At 30.0% G+C, this 24,207-nt stretch overlaps 1 protein-coding gene across 3 annotated transcripts in view; it reads right to left on the bottom strand.

The window, feature by feature from the left end:
* Nucleotides 1–24,207, bottom strand: part of LOC120776956 (CD151 antigen) — a 52,062-nt gene that overhangs the window by 13,830 nt on the left and 14,025 nt on the right. The window contains exon 2 of one of the 3 annotated variants that reach the window (XM_040108046.1): nucleotides 23,135–23,260. Coding sequence is in view for 1 of the 3 variants with exons in the window: in XM_040108045.1 (XP_039963979.1) it covers nucleotides 9,143–9,184 (42 nt within the window). In the remaining 2 variants the exon portion in view is untranslated. Of the gene's footprint in view, nucleotides 1–9,142; nucleotides 9,321–22,964; nucleotides 23,056–23,134; nucleotides 23,261–24,207 lie in introns of those variants that run through there. The other 2 variants (XM_040108047.1, XM_040108045.1) reach the window with 2 other exon arrangements.

Genomic DNA, 24,207 nt, shown 5'->3' with positions numbered 1-24,207 from the left:
TATTTATTTTTTTTTAATATATAAAATTCTGTGTTGACTTCTTTTAAGTTTTTTTAAGGGCATTTTAGTCTCGGAAAATAACTGAGCCACTATTTAATGCATTTTACAACAATTTTTACAATATTTTTCAAATATTTTTCACAAACTCCGCAATATACCTTTTGATCAGCGTGTTTTTAGAAACTTGTCTTTCAAAAATGTTCACAATTTGCGCACAACGCGTATTCCCCGACAGCACAGCTGTGCTACTCAAAACGGTTTACTTGACTTTTCCGTTTTTTTCGACTGTTAGTCTCGAGCGTGCTTACAAACACACATATTCCCATCATGCATACATACAGACATCGCTAAGCCCGCTCGCTTTTTTGCTTTGCGCACAAATAAATGCTCAAACGAAGATCGCCAGCGCCGCTTGATATTATGCAGCCAAGTCATGCTCCACAAGTACATTTAACCATGACCCACTTTACGAACATTAAATGAATGTTAGTCTACAACTCATAGTAGACACACACAAATGGCGCTTTGCTTAGTAGCTACACACATACGTGCGTGTGCATGTGTGTTTGTAAGTGTCTATTTGCTTGTTCGCCAAGTTGTACGTGCAACGACGCAGCAGCGTGCTTAGACGACTTCGCATTAGTGTGGCGAACGCATGCGCAGGCGCATTGTTTACCATTGGCGCTTTTGACTTTTGATACACATACGCGCGCGTTTGCTCAGTTTTGCGTGTGTATATCTTTTTATATAGCAAATAAGTGTTGTAAAGCTCAAACAACATGTAATTTGCTGCTCTTTAATTGTTTGTCCAAAAAATACCGTAAAAAAAATTGCTCGTAAATTATTTGTATGCGCTCTACACTGCACGCTCTTTGTAGCCTCTTAACTCAACAAAACCGCTAATTTAGTAATTCATTCACCACATTGAAAATAAAAACACGAGCTATTGTTGTAAAGACGGTAGCGAACTTGTTAAAATGCGTTCAGCGCATGCGTAAGAAACATGTCCGTCGTTAACGCGCTTGTGAGCACGCCTCTCTTTGCAGGCCAACATGTTTTTACTTATTTTCTATAACGTCTACTTGAGTTTCTGTGTAAAATCGCATTACACGATGTCGCCATTTATGACCGTCAAACCGGCAAAATGAAATCGAAAGTTTGAATTCAGTCAAATGCTGTGGAGTTAAGTGGACATTAAGTGGTAGTTAGAAAGAGAGAAAATATTTGTCTTTGATAAAAGAGTAATGACTCAAAATTCATAGTGGTAAACACATATTTATAAATAATTCTTAATAGAATCATACATATCTATCAAAATCAAAGGTTTCAAAATATCTGAGACTTGAAATTTTCATACGACCGATCTTTCAGACCTATAAAGCCTTACTTAAAAAGCTGAATATCTCGAGAAGTATTAAGGATAGCGATTTTGACCTCGGACCTTTTTTGTAGCAAATAAAATTTCCTACAAGTTTGTGATGAACATTTCTTCTATAGCTCTTGTCATTTACGAGATATATACAAAAAAATGCGAATTTCATGAAAAAAACCGGGTTTAGAGCCCCGTACTACCTCGCCGGTGTGAGTTACGACTTTGTTGCACTGAGCACTTATGTAGAGTGAACAATTCTGAGAAATATGCGTCTAAAGTCAAAGCGATGCCATAAAATACCTCTGATCTGTAGGAATTTAAAGCAAAACAAATCACGATTGTTGTTACTATGGAAAATTTTTACATGCCTTGGTCCAGTTCTTAATGTTATTATTAAGGGCTAAAATTTTCAGGGAACTTTTTTTAGGGTATTTCCAAGGAAATTTAGTGACGGGACCGAAAAAAATTAATAGTTCAAAAAAACAAACACCCTAATGCCACATACTAAAAAAATGTATCGCGGTTTTCATAAAGTACCTCACATACCATTATATGGAGTAAAGTCAGCCGGTTTTGCGAAAATTCTTATTTATACTATATGGAGGCTAGGTCAAGCTTTCACCAAATCTTATCTATTTTAGACACAAGGATACACTGTTATGAGTAAAATACTCTTGGTAATTTTCCTTGAGATAACTCACATTTCGGCCGATATATGTAGTATAAAGGTACCCGATTTAACCCATTTTTGACACTCAGATATACTGTTATCAGGAGAAGATTCTCAATAAATATCTCACACATTGAACCACATTTTCGGTCAAAAGTCAACTATGGGTATATAACCCCTTTAAGCCTGGTATTTAGTAACCCTTTGTATCCCGACACCACTAGTGACATGATAACCATTATGAAGTTGAGTATTTAACTCAGTAATAGTTCGTAGACTTGTAAATATTATTGTTGCTGAGACTGCGACCTATCATAATCCACTCGTCGATTTATAAATTTTTAAATACAGTCTTCAAAAATGATCACCCAACACAAAGTGTTTAAAGAGACAACAGGTTGTAAAAAGCCAACTTCAGATTTCACGAAAGTATACAGTAAAAACTATGAGATTTTAACTTGAGAGCACAGTAGATAAAGAAGTCTAATCTTTCGTCGATTAAACTAACATAGTCTGGATTTACATTACTTCAAACGATGACATAAACACCAACACGAAAATTACATCTCCACATAAATAGAGAATGAAAAAATAGTTCTAGCTTAACTAGAGAATTATTCATAGACGATTAGTTATGCTATCGGAGTACCGTTAGCGAACAATAATAAATGATCTTTATGCCGAACAAGATGAAGCCTTAGTTTTGATTGTGAATCTTTAACTCAATTAAAAATATATTCGATAAGGAAACTCGTGTTTCAATTAAGCTACAATGGAACAGCTACTGGGCCATTTAGTAATCACCTAAAATAATGCAAATTTTTTATATAAATACCTACTCGTGGACTTTTTTGAAATTGGAAAAAAAATATTTGTTCTTTTTGGCTGGTCAATTTCACTTTTTCTCATATTATGTGTTTAAAGAAAAAGCGAAAGTCTGAGATGCAATCATATAGATGACATCTGCTTCTCAACAAAATCCGGGTAACTCCCATTACACCCCATAGCATGCCATGAGAGCAGTGCGTAAATATATCATACAGCATGTTCGATTCATTACCAAAACTAGGTGATTTTTTTCTTCCATTTCCATTACATATCTACCCACATTTTATAGTCTCTTCTCTACTTTGTGCAACTCATCGTTGTTGACCGAATTCGAAACGGCCTGAACAACGTTTTTACAACCACTCATTTTAATATTTGCTATACAAATGAATTTATAATTTTAGCTATTTTGTTTTTGTGATGAACTTGAACTTTGTTACCAACATTTGTTTGGTATTTTTGTAGTTTTTTGCACAACGTCTTGCAGAAACGATCGGTGGAATGTTATGCATAAAAAATGTAGATGGTACTGAAAGGTACGAAATATTTGCTTAAGGTCACAAGACAACAACAAAACCGGGAAGTGAAGACGGACAGCTGTGATTTATTTGTAATGAAATGCGCAGAGAACACAACAACTATTTTAGTTGCGCAATAAAATTGCATACAAAAATCAGCGCGCTCAGAAGGAAGCAATATTTGGGCATTTTACTGCCGCCACAGTATAAAAAAACTTCCAATTTTACTTACGGCTTTAACATTTGGTAGTCAGTATGAATTAATAATATTTTATAGAATACCTTAAACATATCGCGTCCAAGATTACCGGAGTCACGTTTAGACGGTTATAGAAAGTTCACCAAGAAAGGCTTGATCTACTTGTAGATACTCACACCAATCAGAGACAGAGATCACTGAAAAAATTTCCTTATCGGATATGTTAAACTAGTATTGTGGTTCATAACTACGGCTAAGATGACAAGGGCCACACTTAGTAAGTTCTATAAAACACTCGATAAGTTAGAATCCGAATCGGTTTAAAGATCACCGAAATCACACTTAGATATGTTTATATTTAGATTTCCTTTTCGGCTACGTTAAGCTAGTATTTGGGTTCATATACACGATAAAAACTTACACTAGGTAAGTTTTAGAAAGTTCGGCATAAGCTAAGCTAGGTATTAAGGTCAACCAAAATTGGATTACCGGAAGAATTACCTTTCAGACTATATTGAGCTAATATTTGGGCTCACACCCACGACAAAGTTTACGAGCGACACACTTGGTAAGTTGCAGAACTTTCGGTTTACTTAAGGGTAGGTACAGAGATTTATATACAGATCTTTGGAAGGTGGAGATCACGGTAATAATAAGTTAGAATTCGATTCAGTTCGAAAATCTTAGGTAGTGTGGATCGATCCTTTGTGATACTGAAAAGTTGGAAAAACCAGATTGTCTGGAATACTAAGGATTTGAGAACCAAGACAGTTCAATCTCAGTCGTTAAGATGAAAAATCCAGAAGAAAGTATCGAAATGACTACTTTGCATTTTTCCAGGCGACTGCGGCAAGTAGTCATTCTTTTTTAGATTAATCAGGTTTCATAATCTTTAGTCAATATTATCTCATTAAGTTTTTTGACCTAAATGTGGCATAAAGTTAAATTATTTAAGCATTATCTGGTAATTACTTTCTTTAGATGATAATTGTCTTATATCTATTAAATCTGGGTTATAGTGGCCGTGAGAATTCGTGGTTTATTCGGATAGCTCATTATTTATTTATTTTTTTTTAACTGAACTGCGAAGTCTACCAAGCTACCCAGTAGGACAGGCAGCTGGAATAGAATCATTTGCCTCAAAGGAAGCCTGTAGTGTGCCGAGTAGTTATGAGAGTATTTATTACTAATTTATCAGGGCACAGTAAACCGTAGGTCGCAGTGCAATCTTCACTTATTTATATACTAATTTTTCGAGTAGAGACTGAGTTTAACTTCTTTTTATAACTACCCTAAACAGTACTTGAACATTCGACCTATCTTATAGATATTTCTATAATCTTCAGTGGCATTAAGTTTTTATGCAATCATTTCTTTATTTTTTTTTATGACAATAATATGTATTTCCTATAATGATGACATATAGAATTTCATGTCACATATGCTTCATTATAACAGTGCCTGTATCCATAATGAATACCCTTACACTGTTACAAAATTTGCATAACTTAAGAGTTATACATATATGATAGGATCACATTTATCAATCTTGAATTTATTGCGCATAAATCCGCTTTAAATATTTAGTTCAATTTGCATAAAAGACTGAAACGACATGAAATTGGCTTTTGTAATGCAAAAAGATGACTTTAAACTTTTGTAAGGTTTGTGCGCTGTGTGAACAAATATTCATTTCTATTTGTTTTAATAAAAAAACATTCACCGTTGAAGTGAATATATCAAACTCAGTGCTGGCCAGCAACAGCTGCTGTATATGAGCGCTTATAAAGAATAAATTATAAGTTGTAATAAAATTGATATGACTGTCAATAACACTTGCCTTAGCAATAAAGCTGGCCAATTCTCGACATCTGGTGGGTTACATTTTTCAACATTGAAATCACAGATTTTTTACAAAGAGCTATTTATAGGATTTTTTTTAGTATATTTTACGGTTGACTAATTACATCAACTAACTTGTCTGAATTCTTGGCATTTCTCGCTGGTTTCAACCTTTTCTCATTGATTCAGCTGCTGAAAAATTAATTAATTCACCACAGTGCGATAATTATGACGTGATCAAACATTTGTGTGCGAGTAATAATTCATTGCGAGTAGAGAGAAAAAATGGAATGCTCTAATCAAAGGGTTGTCGGGACAAAGGAAATATAATATAAATAACATTACAGCAATTGGAGCTTGTTTTAGAGATGATGGCAGTCAGCTGAGCAATATTGGAACAATATAACGTCAACTTTAACGTTCGAAGTCGAAGTAGTTATAAAAAGGTAATACGAGATTGATATGGATTTTGATGTATGTATTTAAGGTAAGAGCTTCAAAACCGGTTAAAATCGGGCTAAGGGTAGCTTGAGTCTAAAACTATGCTATTAATAAGCAAAAATGTTCTATATAATTTACCAGGAAAAATAAAGCTTATGTGCGCCTAAATATATGCTATTCCTAAGCAAAAAAATTCGAATATGTCATTTGCCATAAATATCAATGCCACTATGCGCCTAAAAATATACTTTACAATGTCAAAAACTCTAATAAACAATTTACTAAGAAAAAAACACCAAACGTTTAACGAAAAATTTGTAAATAAAGCATATCTATAAATAATCACAAAAACTAAGAACTTAGAAAAACTACAAATAACAAACAAATCTACTTAAGTCGTTAAAGATTACTAAATGAATGCTGCTGAAAACTTTTATAAATAACATCCGCTATGGTTAAGGTTTTTTACCCCGTCTAGGCAATGGGTGGGCGACGTTCATTAGTCAGCGCATCTTTCAAGTGATTTATTAACTTTTCGTTAATGAGTGCTAACTATATTTAAAATAAATAGCGGTATGCACGTAAATAGCCGCTAATGTGTAGCTTCAAAGCTTCCATTAAGTGAGCCGTCTGTAGTACCCGGTATTCTTAGCGCAAATTACACATGTACTTTTTGATGAGCAACACGGTGGTCTACGCTACAAAGTTGTATGCTTACTTATTTAGTTATTTGCCTCTATGATTTGCTAATTTGCCAATGACTGCTAAAAAAAACTAACTAATTAAAGCAATATAATGATTAAAGCTGAACTAGCGAAATATTAAGTTGATTTTAATCATGTTATTTGTATGTCCGACTGCCGCCTGTTTCTAAAATTATGTAGTTTCGGAAAACAAGCCATAGAATGGATATTCAATGATTTAATGGTTCACTAACTTTTGAGAATATAAAACCACACACTATTATTTTTGTTGTTAAAATGGCTTAAATGAGCAAGTTTAGTTCTGAAAGTAATAATTTAAAAGAAGTAACGACATTTTGGAAATAAAATTTTAACTACGTAGCACGAGGAATACAGGTAGTCACACCTTAGTTTATTATACAATGCGCCGAAAGGTAGGCTACTAAAATTTTCATATTTGTTACTAAGTTCTGGCAGAAGAAAGCATAGTTGTACAATTCTTAGATGAATACGTTATAAATGTTATGTTATAAATCAAATAAATTTAAATTATTAATATTTGTAGTCCTAACTAAGTATACTAACGAAACAAACAGCTTTGCTTTTTTATTATTTTTGAATGAGGCACTATATTAATACGTATATATGGTTTATTAAAATAAATTTCGAGCAATATGATGTGAGTTAATTCAACCACTGTAAGTAGTTTTTTTTTAGAAAGTATTTTTATTTTTATAATTAATATTGATTAAACTAAAGATTATTTTTAAATTTAATTAAATTTTTTTCTAATATTTAACCAAATTTAATATAATTTGAAAATATAAATAATTTTTGTTCGAATTATTTATTAAAATTAAAATAATTTTCAATTAAATTCGATATTATTTTAAAATTAATTTAAATTTTTCCTAGTTATTAATTAAGTTTAAAATTAATTAAATTATTTTTTTAATTAATTAATTTTTTTAATTAATTTAATTAAAATTATTCATAAATTAAATATAATTTTTTCTGTTTTATTTTTATTTAACGTTTTTGTGAACACTAATTACATTTATAATAATTTTTAATTGAACTTGATATAAATTTTAATTTAATTTAATTTCCAATATTTACATATTATTTTCAAATAAAACAATTTTTTTTCTAGTTAATAAATTGAAAATTATTATTTTTTTTTCGAGCAATATGATGTGAGTTAATTCAATCACTGTAAGTAGTTTTTTTTAGAAAGTATTTTTATTTTTATAATTAGTACCTATTGATTAAACTATTAAATTTAAAATAATTTTCAATTAAATTCGATATTATTTTAAAATTAATTTACATTTTTCCTAGTTATTAGATCGGAAGAGTTTAATATTAATTAAATTATTTTTTTTAATTATTTTTTTTAATTAATTTAATTAAAATTATTCATAAATTAAATATATTTTTTCTGTTTATTACTTTAATTTTTATTTAACGTTTTTGTGAACACTAATTACATTTATAATAATTTTTAATTGAACTTGATATAAATTTTAATTTAATTTAATTTCCAATATTTACATATTATTTTCAAATAAAACTAATTTTTTTCTAGTTAATAAATTTAAAATTATTATTGTTTTGAACTAATTTAATTAAAACTACTTATAAATTTAATTTATTTTTTTCTAAATATTATTGTAATTTTTATTTAAAAGTTAAATTCATAGTTATTTTTAATTGAATTTGGTATATTTTTTATTTTAAGTTAATTTTTTTCTAAATATTATTTACATTTAAAATAATTTTGTATTAAATAACATATTATTTTAAAATTAAATTCAATTTCTTTTCAATTTTTGTCTAGTTATAATTAATTTTAAAATTAATATAATTATTTTTTTAATTAATTTAATTAGAATTATTTGCAAATTTGATTTATTTTTCCCTAATTACTAATTTAATTTAATTTAATTTAATAATTTTCTAAATTCTAATTAAATTTAAAATTTTTATTTTATTTATTTATAAATGTGAAAAAAATAAAACAATTATTTTTACACGAAAAAAAGGAGCACTGGCTGAAAGAGCCTTCGGCTCGAAAATTTAAAATAATTTTTTAATTAAATTAAATTTTTATAAAATAATATTTAATGTAATGAAGTTTTATTTAATGTTCAAAAAAAAGTTTAACCTTAACTATATAATTTATTTCTAAATTAAAAATATTACAACATTTTATTGACATTACTTTGAGTTACTGAGTATTCTGATAGTGATTGCCTTATGGTAGATAATAACACGTCTCGGGTGGTATTTCTGCCTCAACAAATATTCTCAACGAAAAATTCAGCAATTTTTTGCAAATAAATTGAGAGAAAAACTACGCTAAGCAGCTAACAAAGCCGTTACCACCAATCATATGTAAAAATTTAGTCTCACAAACGAATAAAGGAATAACTATAACCGCTTGGTTATAATGCCACAAATATTTAAAATTTACATTTAGGTCCAAAAACGGAAAAAAAATTGTAAAAATAACAAAAAAAATATTCATGCATTATTTATTTTAATTTTTGTTTTGAATTATTTTTTTGTAATTGGTATACAACTCACATGCATGGCAAATAGCGAATATGATTTCATTTTGAAACTCATCTATGATTATAAATAATTAAAAAAGTTCACTTCAACTAAACCGAAAAGCAATAATATTTCGAATTACTCAAGAAGAACTAAAAACCGTGTGCAAAATTTAAATCAAAAGAGTTCAGCTTCTCACGCTGGCTCAACACCGACTACTTCATACACAAGAAATGTTTTCCATAGTGTGCGCTTTGCATTGAAAAAATGCTTTATTTTGAAATAATTAAATTTCGCTAAAAATAATTTGAATAAAAAATACCTTGCATATAACTAACTATCTGTTGATATCAGCTACAACTTGAACGCATTCAAAGCAATTAAAAGCAAAAACAAACATCCATTAATTCCTTGCGCACGTTCGGCAGGACGTATACGTGACAGATAAATCATCGAGACAGCTTTTGAGATTTGAATTTTTTTTTTGTACTTGGCAGTTGGCATTTGGTGCTTTGGTTATAAAAAACATGCTTTAATTGCATTAAGGGTGTGTGCAAAAAAATTATAAATTAAAATGTTAATATCAACCAGTGTATATAAAGTAAATGTTTTATTAAGCCAGCAGCTGGGCCGCAACTAAAATGAAATCAACAAGTGGCATATGACTCAATTACATGTATTTATATACATATATACATACTTATCAATATATATTGAATTCACTTTGTTTTCGTGCACTACAATTCGTTGCAAGCAATTACACATCAAAATTAATTGTTCAACAGGGCGTATACGTGACCAACACAGTTTACACGCCAATGTAATTAATGCACACATGTATGTAGATGCCACTAAATATTGGCTAGTGTTGTGCTTTTAGACATTTTGAGATTTCCTGCGTTGTATTTTTTGGTGACTAAAAATCATGCACAACAATAACAATCACAATAATAGAAGTTAACTTTGATTTTTCACCGACAAGTGTCGGGCTCTCAACAGCAAGCAGGCAACAGCTCAGATGAATACCTGTCATGTGATTAATGTGCTGTTTGTGTGCTAAGAAGATAAAAGCAGATCACTGACTAACCTCCGCGCTATTTGAGTTTAAGTAGAAAAAGTTAAGTTTAAGTTATAAAAAGTAAAAAAAAATTAAACAAAATAAAAAACAAACTAAAAATTGAAAAACAAAATATTTTACGGAAAAATATTAATTACTGCCATGTATTTTCTGAATATTTTGCGGTTAAGTGTGTGAAAAAAATTTGACGCCGCAAAACATTCCCAACATTCAAATCTAGTTATAGTTCAGCAATGCAGTCTTAGATGTACATACATACATATATAAGCTTTTTAATATTCATGAGCATAAAGCCATAAAAATTAAATGATTATTACTTTGCATTGTTTATATGTAATGAGACTATTAACTACATATAAACATGCACGTACACACAATTTGCAGTTAATTGCTGATGGCAATTTGAGGGGGTGACGCTGTGAAAATAAATATCTCGCGCTTTGAGTCATCGAAAAAAATGCAAAAATAAAAGAAAAATCGACAAAAAATTAATCGAAAAAGTAAAAAAATAATCTCAAAATAAAAAAAATCTTAAAAACTCGAACAAAAATAAAAATAAAAAATTTAAAAAATAAATTAAGAAAAAACTGGAAAAAATACAAAATCAAATAAAAATAAAAGTACTCTAAAAATAAAAAAAAATCTTTAAAAGTCTCAAACAAATATAAAACTAAAATTAAATTAAAAAAAAATGAAAAAAATAATATAAAAATTAGAGAAAAACCTGAAAATATAATAAATCGGAAAACATAAGATAATCCAAAAATAAAAAAAAAATAAAAAACTCAGACAAATACATATTAAAAAACAATTTTTTCGTTTTGTTTTTTAATATCTGTCTGATTATTTTATTTTTTCCGATTTATTATATTTTCCGATTCCGAAAAATCGGAACACATAATAAAATGAAAAATTAAAAAAAATCGAAAAAATAAAAATAATATGAAAATAAAAAACATCGAAAAATGTATATACATATGTATATCTATTATATATGATTTGTATATATATAAAAAGTAAAAATAAAATGAAAAAATCGAAAAAAATTGCAAAAATAAAAGAAAAATCGGAAAAAATAATAAGTCAAACAAAAAATAAAAATACTCCAAAAATAGAAAAATAGTTTAAAAAACTCAGACAAATATAAAAAATAAAAATAAAAATAAAAAATAAAAGAAAAATCGGAAAACAATTAATCCAAAAATTGGAAAAAAACGAAAAAAATCAAAAAAAATTTAAAAAAATAAATCGAGAAAAATAAAAATGATCTAAAAATAAAATCTAGAAATAATCAAAATCAAAATTTAATAAAAACTCGAATAAAATCCAAGAAGTAAGTTGAAAAAAATAATAAGTAAAAAAAATCAAAAAAATATAAATACATATACCTATAACATATAAAAAGTAAAAATAAGCTAAAAATAAAATAAAATCTAAAAATTCCAAAAATTAAAAAAAAACGGAAAAAGTAGTAAATCTAAAAAACTAAAAACAAACTAAAAATAAAAAAATAAAGGTAATCTTAAAAAAGTTTTAAAGAATCGAAAAAATGCAAAAATTAAAGGAAAATCGAAGAAAATAATAACTTGAAAAAAATAAATAAATAAAATCAAACAAAAAAATCTTTAAAAAAATTTAAAAATCGAAAAAATATATACTCATGCGCTGCTAGCAAATTCATGCAACTGAAGTAAAATTTCATTCATATACTATGCGTACATCACTTGCACTAAATACCAGCAACTAAAAATAAGCACACACAAATCATAGTTTCAACGAAAAATCATTCAAGCCAGACTGTGCACTTCTCAAGCCGCAAAACGGGTGAATTGTGTTTTCTGAACGCAATTACAAACCAAAATCTTTCCACAATTGTCACAGGCCTTGCAAATAAATCATGACATTTGTGTGGCACAGCCTTATGGTTATATAAAATATGTGTTTACTTAGTAAATACATTTATACATACATATTTATTTAAGTATATGTGTGACATAGTACGTGTTAAAAAATTGCGGCCAAGTTTGCAAATCAAGTCGAGCTACACGTTTACGTAATAAAAACACTAAAATAGTTCTCATCGCAAAAAATTTAAATACAGCAACGTTATATTAATATTCATTAAATGCTTAATAAATTACTTTTATAATTGTTTTCAATTATAAAGTTTCGTGATCAATTTAAAGTGCAAAGTCAATTTCCATTATACAAATTGGTAGGCCAATAAGCAACAACATTTCAATTATATGCAAATCATAAGAAAAGGGAGAAATTCTACGCAGGGCAACTAACGCTAATTATAAGTACTTTTCTAAGTAAATAAATGACAAACCAGAAAAACGTAGAAACTGTAAAAATAATAAACACATATCTTTTTGGAGTTGCCGTCTGGCGTCTGAAAGCGAGCGCTATTTTAACTCATTATAAAATATTTTTTGCTGAAAAAAACAAAAAAAAATTTTTTGATTTTTATTTGAAAATTAAAAAAAAAATTATTTAATTTTATTTGAAAATTTTTTTTAGGTTAGATTTAAAAAAAAATATTATTTAATTTTATTTGAAAATTAAAAAAAATTATTTAATTTTATTTGAAATTTTTTTTTTTTGAGTTTTATTTGCTTGAAAAATTTTTATATGGCAACTCTAGTTGTTGCAGACAAACTTAAAAAGTGGAATCTTACCTAATCTAAGTATGCTCATTCAATCTTTATATTTCTTCATGACAATTAGATTACTTTTTAAATACCTTCAACTTTTCCAAAGCCTCTTGTAAATTTTCCAAAAATTTTAACCAATATTACAACATATTCAAGATCATAGCATAAGCTCAGTAGTTAGAATTACTCACGTGGTTTTTGATAACCTACTACTATTTTGATTACCCATGTTTTTTAATGCAAATCTTATTGTAATCACTATCGGGATTATATTTTGTTGACTTAAGTTTATGATTAATTGAACTATTTTTCAAATATTTTTTAATAAAAATCTAATTGTAATGAGTTGCGTATTGATATTTTGATTACTTACAGTCTTTTTATGGTCACAAGTCAGTAATTTGACTACTTGCATTATTTTATAGATGCTTTTTAATACTAATATAATGCTAATTACACTCGCAATGACATTTTATTTACTTATTACTTTTTGATTACTTGCATTATTTTACAAATATTGCTATAAAAATATAACTAGATCTTCTAATCGGCGTGTAATAGTAATATTACATGTTTTTACAAAGCTGAATGTAAAGAATTACTTTATGATTACTTTTATATATCAATTTCACTTTAAATAGCAACTGTTTCAAAAACACAGATTACTATATGGTATTGCATTGCATATTGTTACAGTTTTTATAAGTTTTTTCATATAATTGATAAGTTTCGTAATTGATTACTTGATTTTCATGCAAACCAATAAATTACTTTTTGATTTTTTGCACTAATTTTGCATCTTTGCTATAAAAATATAGGTAAATCTTCTAAATGGCAATTAATAGGTGTATTTAAAGTTTACTATACTTATAAACATGACGGATTACTTTATGATTACTTTTATAATTCAACTTTACTTCAAATAGCAATTGTTTTCAACACTTAGAGCTTAAGATCCTTAGTTGTAATTTTATCGTAATGATCTTTTTAACGACTTATGTGTTTTCAATACATTTATGATTACTTTTATATAGCAATTATACTTCAAATAGCATTTTTTCAAAAACAAAGACTGCTATGTAGTATTGCATTGCATAGTGTTACATTTTTTTCTTGTAATCGACAACTAATAGGTATATTAAAATTTGCTACATCTCTAAGCATGACAGATTACTTTATGATTACTTGTATAATTCAACTTTAATTCAAATATCAATTGTTTTAAACATTTAAAGCTTCAGAGCCTTAGTTAGCATTTTCCCGTAATCATTTTTTGATTACTTATGTCTTTTCAATAAAAACCTTTACTTACTAATTACTTCAAGATCACTTTAATATTTTAATTTTACTTTAAATAGCAATTGGTTTAGTAAGAAATAATTACACATAATACTTGCAATATATGTACACTTTCAATATCCATCTTTAAGTAATAGATTACTTATTTTTTTAAATAAATTACTTTTTGATTACTTGCATTATCTTTGCATTACTTTACAAATACTATTATAAAAATATAAGTAAATCTTTTAATCGGCAACTAATAGGCAAATTACAATGTACTACAAATCTAAACATGACGGATTACTTTCTGATTACATTTACGTTTCAATTTAACTTCAAATAGTAAATATTATAAAAACAAAGATTACTTTGTGATATAAGCAATGTGAGAAATTTTTTGAGACTATTGATTTCTTTATTTTTTTTTTTTACACCAATAAATAAATTTTTGATTACTTGCATTACTTTTGTATTTTTTGCAATTATCGCTATGTATATAGCTACTATATAGTATTGAATAGCATGTAGTACCGAATACTACCTATATAGGTACTTTTTTAATCAGCTTACAAAAAAAATGCTGATAAAAAAATTTTGCTAATAAAAACATTTAAGATTTACTTTTTATTTTAACAAGTATTTAACAGTTTTACCGTTAGATTACATGAAGATTACAATTATAATGTGTAGTAACAAAATACAATAAGTATAAGTACTATGAAAGATTGAGTTTATTTCTACCTAACAATCAAACTACCAAGGTAATGCTAAAAAAAAAAGTAATCATTACAATTTTCTTTCATTATTGTCTTTTTACCTGCAAAGTAATTATCCAAATCGCATTATTTTCAACAATCAAGTTAAAGTTTACCAATAACAAAAAGTAATCGAAATGTAATGGTAATCATTACAAATTAACGACTTGATTTTTAGTTAATCGAGAAAATTGCATGTAATAATATTTAAGATTTATTTTTTGTATTAACAAGTATTTAATATTTTTGCAATTGAATTACATGAATTACGATTTGTTACGTAGACTATTCCAATTGTAGTTATATACACAATAAAATTAAGAGTTTATTCTTTGCCGATCATCAAACTTGTCAAGTAATCCTAAAGTAATAAAATGTAATTAATCATTACATTTTTCTTTCATTACTGTCTTACTACCTACATAGTAACCACCAAAATCGCATTATTTTTAACAATCAAGTTAAAGTTTACCAATTTCAAAAAATAATCAAATGATAATCATTAAAAAATAAAGACTTTATATTTTGTTAATCATTGAAATTGCAAGGTAATACAAAAGTAATAAAATGTAATCATTACATTTTTCTCACAAGTCTTTCTACCTACACAGTAACCATCAAAAACACATTATCTCCAGCAATCGCTATTCGCTTGAAGCCTTCAGCCTAATGAGCCCTATCCATGCATACAATGTGCCACAATCAAGTTCATTAAATCACCAAATCAACGGTACTTCACCCATATAAAAAAAACAACATTTAAATGCCTAAATTAGTTTTAATTTATATACTTTACATTGAGATTTTGAACATTTTCGCGCTAATTAAATAAGTTAAGTGCCGCATGCACAGAAAATATTTAACACTTTACATTTATTTGTTTAGTTTAAGCATGTGTGTGTATTTAACTAACATTATTTTACCAATCGAATGAGTGGCAATAAACATTTTTTAATGCAATCAACTGTAAAGTGGGCAAAAAATCAAAAGCTGCTAACCAAAAGCACATATTCTCAAACGCGGATCATTATGCTTACACACAAACATATTTACAGCCATAAAATTGTATTAAAACCGTATGTGTGTAGATACATATGTTTGTATTAGTGAAAATTGTAGTTACACTTGTCTCATTACCGTTACTGCTTTGGTCATTGGACGTGCTTTGATTCAAGGTTAAGGTTGCATTGCCTGTTGCTGTTCGGCTGTTGCCATATAAGAGCAGAAACTTGCCACCGAAGAGTACGTCACGATCGCACACAAATAAAAAAAAAGAAAAAAGTCATACCTACACCAATCAGCTGTGCATAATATCGATGTAAATTTAAGTATTGGCAGTAACATCTATTGCAGCTAAATCGCTGTTTATCGCTTAATGGTCTAGTATATACAATGCTTATATTTTTTTATGTTTGAATAAAACTTTTCAAGCATATGAAATACACGCAGTAAGTTCTCTGTACTCATAAAAACTGTTTAATTAACATTTGTATAAAAAAAATTTCAAAAAATATTTGCTAATAATTTTTATAAATTTCGCTTTCAATTATTTTTTCATCAAGTCACACGCTATTTATTATTTATTACTAGCAGAAAATATAATATATTATATGTTCCAAGCCGCGTGAGAAATCATTACCACGCAAAATTTCTAAATAATTAATCATACGCCCAGTTGTCCCGTGACTCAACTCATATGCTTAGACACATGTTGCAGCAACATGTGCGCTTAACCATATGCTTAGTAAACAAACTAAATAAGGAGCATATTTATGAGTAAAAGTGATGTTTGCAAGTTTTTATGCAACTAATTGTAGCCTATGCAATAAGTTTAAAGATATTCTGTTGAATTTTTTAGACAAATACTTATTTAATTTCAATAGTTTAACATTATTTCGGTAATACTAGAATTTTTAGCAGTCATAAAAGCAAATCATGGTTTGTTTTGAAGTGGATTGAAAATATCTTCAGAAAAATTTAGCAATGAAACTTTTTTCAAAAACTGTTAGGTGTTATTAGCACATAATCAGTACATAATCAATAATTAAGCATTATCTTATCTTAACAAAAATGTTTCAAACTTACGTAATTTGAATAATAATATAGTTAAGCAATAAAAATTAATTTAAATATTACTAATTAATGTGTATTTTACAGATTCTTAGGCATCTTCTTCTTAATTGGCGTAGACACCGCTTACGCGATTATAGCCGAATTAACAACAGCGCGCCAGTCGTTTCTTCCTTTCGCTATGTGGCGCCAATTGGGTATTCCAAGCGAAGCCAGGTCCTTCTCCACTTGGTCCTTCCAACGGAGTGGAGGTCTTCCTCTTCCTCTGTTTCCCCCGGCGGGGGCATCACTTCAAAAAATTATGAGGCTGCGGTTTATCAGTAGTCAGTTGAACTCTTTTTATATTTTTTTCTAAAAAAAATTGAATACAGAAGTTCTAACAGTGCTACCAGTGGCCTATAACTTATTTCATTGAAAATGCTACTCGTATCTGGCGTATTAGACTTTGGAAAGTCTAAAAAAATTCCGGGAATGACGACTGGTAATGGATACCACAATATCACGACGATGGCGGGGACTGACTGTTTCGTCCCTGTTGCAGTTAAGTGTTATCTAGCTAAGGTTTAACTTTTAAGTTGTGTGTTCACTGCTTCTCTATAGCACAATATACAGTAAGTCTTACTATGGATACAAAAATGACTGTATCAAAATGTCATGAGACCCGTGTAGAAGATCAGCCTACCTGGGAGCGCTCAAATAGTCCAGTCTCGAGCGCAGCTTACGTATACCTGGCCCCTCTCGTAATATGGTAGCTATGCGGTATTGAAACTACTTGCTCTACATTAGTGGACCCAAAATAGCAAAAGCCAAAAGCACTAAAGCAGTCCAGATTTCATGAAAAAATAATTCGGAGAGAACTAGTTGCTCCAAGCAGAAGGCAGCGTTCGTTATGAGCTCGAATTTAGCCAGCACAAAGGCAGTAGTTAAGCTTAGTCTAGTTGCAATAGCTGGCATTAACAAAGAAGTGAAGAGAAAGAGCGGCCAAAAGTGGAGTTGCCAGTACTGCATTGTCTATTTCGAAAATCAGTGAACCAGCTTAGAAAGCATGGTACGCTTAACGCTTTCCAACTACCAGGGTGCCATGAAACGTATTATTACTGGCGATGAGTCTTGGATATATAGTATGCTTACGACCCGGAAACAGACGATCAATCGGCCGAATATCGTGGCAAAGGTGAGCCGAAAACGAAAAAACCACATCAAATTTTGGCAAAAACGTTGGCATAATTGAGGTGGTAGGAGGTAGGTGGTGTAAAAATCAAGAATTGTCTTTCCACAATTCCGGCCTTTTTAGGCGGATAGCGTTACGCAAAGGACGCATAACGTTCAAATAATATTCCTTGTTGACTGTTTGACCGGTTGGAAGGAATTCATGTTTCGGGGTCGTAAGCATAGATCCAAGTCTCATGGCCAGTTATAATGCGTTTCTTGGCACCCTGGTAGTCGGATAGCATCGTTTCACACACTTCAACGCGACGCCTTTTTTCCAAAATAATCAATATTTTCGGTACCAGTCGAGATTTGATGCGCTTGAGGCCCAAAACATCCTTCAAAATGGTATTGGCTTAGTCTTTCGATATGTCAACTTCATCAGCAAGTTCTCTAATTGTTAATCGACGGTTTTTCAACACCAAATCTTTGATTTGTTGAACGTGAGCTTCGTCAGTTGAGGTTGATGGTCGCCCTGGACGCTCTTCGTCTTCGACACGTTCACGGCCGGCTTGGAACTCACTATACCACTTGTAAACATTTTTTTTAGACATAGCCTCATCACCAAAGGCTTTCTGCACCATCCTCAACGTATCTGCAGCAGAAGATTGATTCCGTAAACAAAATTTAATGCAAATTCTTTACTCAACAAATTTCGACATCCCAAAAAACGAAAAACTCACTTTTAGCAGCTCACAAAACGACACGTATCTCAAACACTAATGAATATTTTGACATGAAATTTGACATAAATGTGACTGACAGTACTACCAACCTAAAAAAAAATAATTCTCCAAATCTTTCGACGCGTGCAGTTTAAATTCAAATGTCACCTTATTTTTTGGGCACAGAGCATATAGCCACCTAAAATGCAAAACAACGCAACATCAAACTATTTTAAAATTTTTTTTTAATTGCTAACGATTTACTACATTATATTACATATGTATATGTAGTATAAAATGTTCAGCTGCCACTTTCATATATAACCAATATACATATAACCATTTTATAACCAAAACTCAAGTTTTGTTTCAATATGAGTGCTTTCTATTACACCTTTTTTCTTCGCCTGTAAAATTATGAAGATTGATTTTACGTTATTTGGCATTTGAGGTGAATGAAGTATATATGTATAGTATATATTTATGCTTAGTGCAAATTTTACTGTCTACATGCATTCATGGTTTTTAATTTGAATAATAAAATTTTACTTTCAAACTAATAACAAAACTGCCCTTCAATTAAAAACAGTTTTTGTTGTTATTTTTATGTACATATACATATATTTTTAATTGATCGGTCACTTTCCGTGCATTTTTATTATAATTTGTTCCTGTCAATCACATGTTTATTACATTCGTTTGGCCTGTTCAGGCGCAATTGTAGTATGCTGAAGTTCAAGATCAATGGCTTTAGCTGATAAGTCATTTGTTTATACATTTCAATTTAAATTCAATCATGTCACTTTTTCTATTTCTTTGTTTTGCAGGCTATAGAACTAACTATAGAAACTTTTTAGCAACATATTTTTGAGAAAATGTTAATGTTAATGTTAATGTTAATGTTAATATTAATGTTAATGTTAATGTTAATGTTAATGTTAATGTTAATGTTAATGTTAATGTTAATGTTAATGTTAATGTTAATGTTAATGTTAATGTTAATGTTAATGTTAATGTTAATGTTAATGTTAATGTTAATGTTAATGTTAATGTTAATGTTAATGTTAATGTTAATATTAATGTTAATGTTAGACTCCAAAATACCACAGTCTAGAAATTTTAAAAAAATTTAGACATTTTTCTCGTAAAATTCGATAATTTAAATATTCAAAAATGTCTGCTTAGAAGGATTTTACAAAACTCCAAATATTTCTGAAGTTATAGCCGTTTTAGTGTCGTGACAGCTGGTCTTAAATGCTTTAAGGAGTTACGCGGAGCATCTTTTTGCCGAGGGGTCGCCGAAAATGGCCGAGCTTAAAATATTTTTTTCCAAAAACTTCAGAATTTTTTGTTAATAGCGTATGTTTGTAAATAAAAATATATAATTTTTTATATGAGAAAAAAAATGTTGAAAAAAGGCTTTTTTTACCCGGGGAAACCCATGTAACCACTTAACGTAAAACTTAATTCAAAGAAATGTTCAAAGATGGAAGAATGTAATAGAAATATTATTGCGAAATGTGTTCGATTTTTGATGACTTTACACAAGTTCAAATACAAAATATAACAGAGCTAGGCTGAGCCTATTGCGAAATGACGTCAAAAGCAACAATCAAAGCATACCTGTAAGTCAGCTAAAACAATTATGCTTCAACCCTTTTTGATTTCATGCCGCTAAGCTTTTCTTAACAAAAAATCCAGTAGGTCCGAAACAAATTTAATAGTTTTGTAATAATCGAAAATCCCCTGCGGCTTTATACTCGTATCTACAATGAAAGGGCACAATAAAAAATCAATTACATGGCACTGGTGCTGGGCACACGCGTCGCTGAAACGTCAGTATATAGTTCAATAGTGCCCAGTCATGGGGTTTCAAATCTTTTGTATGTCATTTAGGCACTATTTGTTAAAAATTTCACGCTGATTAGGTAATTAAAGTGAAAATTATGAGCATTTCTTACACTTTTTGTTCGTTTTTTGAGCGGGTTTAATAATGGATTCCTGGAAAAATTATTGGCAAACTATTTGTTTTTGGTAATTTATGATTTCCAGCGTTTATGGAAGAAAGAACTTTTTATTTTTCTTTCATTTTTTAATGACAGTATTCGTCGTTTGTAAACGTATGGTTGCCAGTGTTTATCGATGCCAAGGTGAATTTAGTTGAGGTCGTAGATCACGTCATGACGAATTTCGTGAAGGTCGTCCAAAATCAGTTGTTGTTCCAGAAACTATTGATGCTGTGCTGATATTGCAAGATCGTCATATGACTTCTCGTAAGATTGAGATAACTATGGGAATCAGTGGTACAAGCTTATATCCAATATTATCTGAACATTTGACTGTAAAAAATTTACAGTCAATCCGATCGCTCAAAAAAACTTTTGTCGATTGATCGAGAGAAATATTAGCAAAATACGATAGCGGTGTTTCGAAACACATCTATGACAACTTGATAGGTGACTAATTCTAGACTTATGCGTATGAATCCAAAAATAAACACTTGTCGACTACATGGAGGTTTCCAGACGAACCGAATCCAACAAAAGTAGTTCGCTCAAGTAGTACTGCCAAGCAAATGGTTGCTTATTTTTGGAAGAACTGAACATATTGCAACCATATCACTAGAACAGCACAAAACAGTAAATTCTGATTACATTTTATTCTGATACATGTACATTTGTTTGCGAGTTGTCTTTCAAGAAATCAGCAAAACCAACCACCGAAGAGTGATCACTCTTGACCACGACTAAGCTAGCTCTCACACTTCGACTGAAGCAACTCCTTTTTTAGCACTCAAAACATCGATTTAATGAGTCGTCCTCCATATAGTCCTGACTTGGCATCGAATGACTTCTTTTTATTCCCGTACATAAAAAATAAACTAAGAGGTCAACGTTTTTGAGACCTGAATAGGCGGTTGATGCGTTCAGAAAGCTTGTTTTGAAGACAACTCAATCAGAGTGGCAAAAACTTTTCGAAAAGTTCTTGAAGAATATTTTGAAAAACCGTAAATCGATTTTTGATGAAAATAAACAAATTTGTTTTTGTTCTCTAATCCCGAAATATAAAAGGCAACCTTCGTATGAAAAGTAAAAAACCGAACTCAATTAAGCAAAACTGTTAAAAAAAAACGTTATCTTATTCTCCGCCGACGCTATAATACCCTTCCAAAAACAAAAAGATTCGCTATATTATATAGCTTATCGATCAGGCCACCATTGTCTTAGATAAAATCAAAAACCCATGTCAAATTTTGTGTAGATATCTTGTCAAATAAAAAATCTATCGATATACGCACTTGATTTCGATCGTTCAGTTTATATGGCAGCTATATGCTATAGTGTTCCGATACTGGCGATTCCGACAAATGAGCAGCTTCATGAGAAGAAAAGAACGTGTGCAAAATTTCAGATCGATATCTCAAAAACAGAGGGAATATTTCGCGTATATTCAGACAGGCAAACGAACAGTTGGCGATGACTTAATCGGTTCAGCTCGTCACGCTAATCACAATATGGATTTATGGTAGATATGTAGTATATTTTAAAAGATATCCGACGTTTCCGGTAAATTTTATATACCCTGTTCGGGTATAAAAATATTACGTTCGAATAACGAATCTCTTAAAACCTATTACTATAAAAATTCTTTCTTTTTTAGCACTTTTATTCTAATTAGGACTGGTATACATTTTTATCATAATTAATTTACTACTACATCTCTCATTCCACGCTCTTTCTTTAATCAACAAATGCCATTTATTTTACCCTCCTACTTCAGACAGCACTCGCTAACCTCCAATAAATACATAACCTCAAAATCGCCACTTTTTTACGTAGACAGCTTATAGACAAGTTGAAAATCGCAATTCTATGAAAATATTTCATTTAAATTTTCAATTAAACGCACTTAGAAGCACTTTACGCACAGTATGTTCCTCGTGAAATGCCACTTACTGCCTTGTTTACCGACTCACTTACCTCGCCACGAAATGTTTACACATTGAAACAAGTGGGAAGGCTGTTTATACGGAAAGTTAACTACAATAAGCAATTGTGCAATACTTAAAAAAATTACAATATACAACAATTGCTCGAAATTGTAATGAAGTAAAAGCAAATATTACTGAAAACTCACCAATGGCTTTGGAATCTCGGTTTTTTACACAAAATATAATTTTTTGTTTTTCTATTTTAAAAAGTTAAACATTGAGTAAAACGCACAATAAACACACGCACACTTGAGACACGACGAAAGGCGACAATGTGAATAGGTAGGAGTACGAGTACGGGCGAAATGTCACTCACCTTGTAGTCGTTGAGCACAAACGAAGTTTTCGTTAGGCGACCAATTTTGGCGGCTTTTTATAACAACAATTGCAAGCTGCTGCGATATACTGATTTGTTGTGGAAACAACAACAATGCCAAGGATGCTGGAAAGAGAAATAAAAGAGGAGGAAAATATATTAAAGACATTTGTTTAATTTTCTTAAGAATACATAGTTGCATTTGGGGAAAATTGTGTTGGGTATACTAAATTATAAAAATAAATAAACATATTATAAATATGTAGAATAGTAATATATTATAAAATATATAGGTGACCTGGTCTACGAAAAGGGAGCTAATGTGCGAAAACTAGTTTTCTGGGAAAAGCTGTTAAAAATAATCGTCAGTTTCTCGTTATCTCATTAATTGTTCTCCTTTTTTTTGACACCTAAGCCCTTTCCGTAGACCAGGTCACATATATTCAATGTTTCCATTTGATAGCTGTCTGATCATTAGTTGTGAATTATATCATTTTGAGTGAAGCAACCTTTGTTAATGTGAAGAAATGGATCAAAAGGAATATTGCATGTTGACAAAATATTGCTTTTTGAAGGGAACAAATACCGTTGAAGCCAAGGTTTTGAATTCATCCACATTGTTTGGACTCTGCACCAAGCAAATCTACTGTTGACTAGTGGTTTGCTCAGCTTGAACGAGACGAAATGAGCATGGAGGTTGAAGAAGCAATGGACGCCTTTTGGAGGGCCGTAAAGTGAAATTGTTCGAGATAGCAGGCAATCTAAAGATTAAACATTATATCATTCACAATTATTTAGGTATGAGAAAGCTCTGTGCAATGTGGGTGCCGCGCGAGCTAACTTTTAACCAATCACAACGACGAGTTGTAGCAGGTTAAACTCCTACTTGTCCAGAATAGACCCTGACATACCAAATGTATGTCCTGCATGCAACGAGTCTCCGCATGATACCCTACTCATCTAACACCCACCTCCCTCTGGTCCGACCCCGTCGAAACAGCACGTTTCTTGGGCCTTCCGTTAGATGACGTCAACGACAACGCAAGCGGGCCTTACCATCCTAACAGGGATTA

The sequence above is a fragment of the Bactrocera tryoni genome, chromosome 5, assembly GCF_016617805.1.
Source record: "Bactrocera tryoni isolate S06 chromosome 5, CSIRO_BtryS06_freeze2, whole genome shotgun sequence".
NCBI classification, from domain to species: domain Eukaryota; kingdom Metazoa; phylum Arthropoda; class Insecta; order Diptera; family Tephritidae; genus Bactrocera; species Bactrocera tryoni.
The sequence above is the reverse complement of the archived record's forward strand: the minus strand, read 5'-3'. Positions and strand labels throughout refer to the sequence as shown.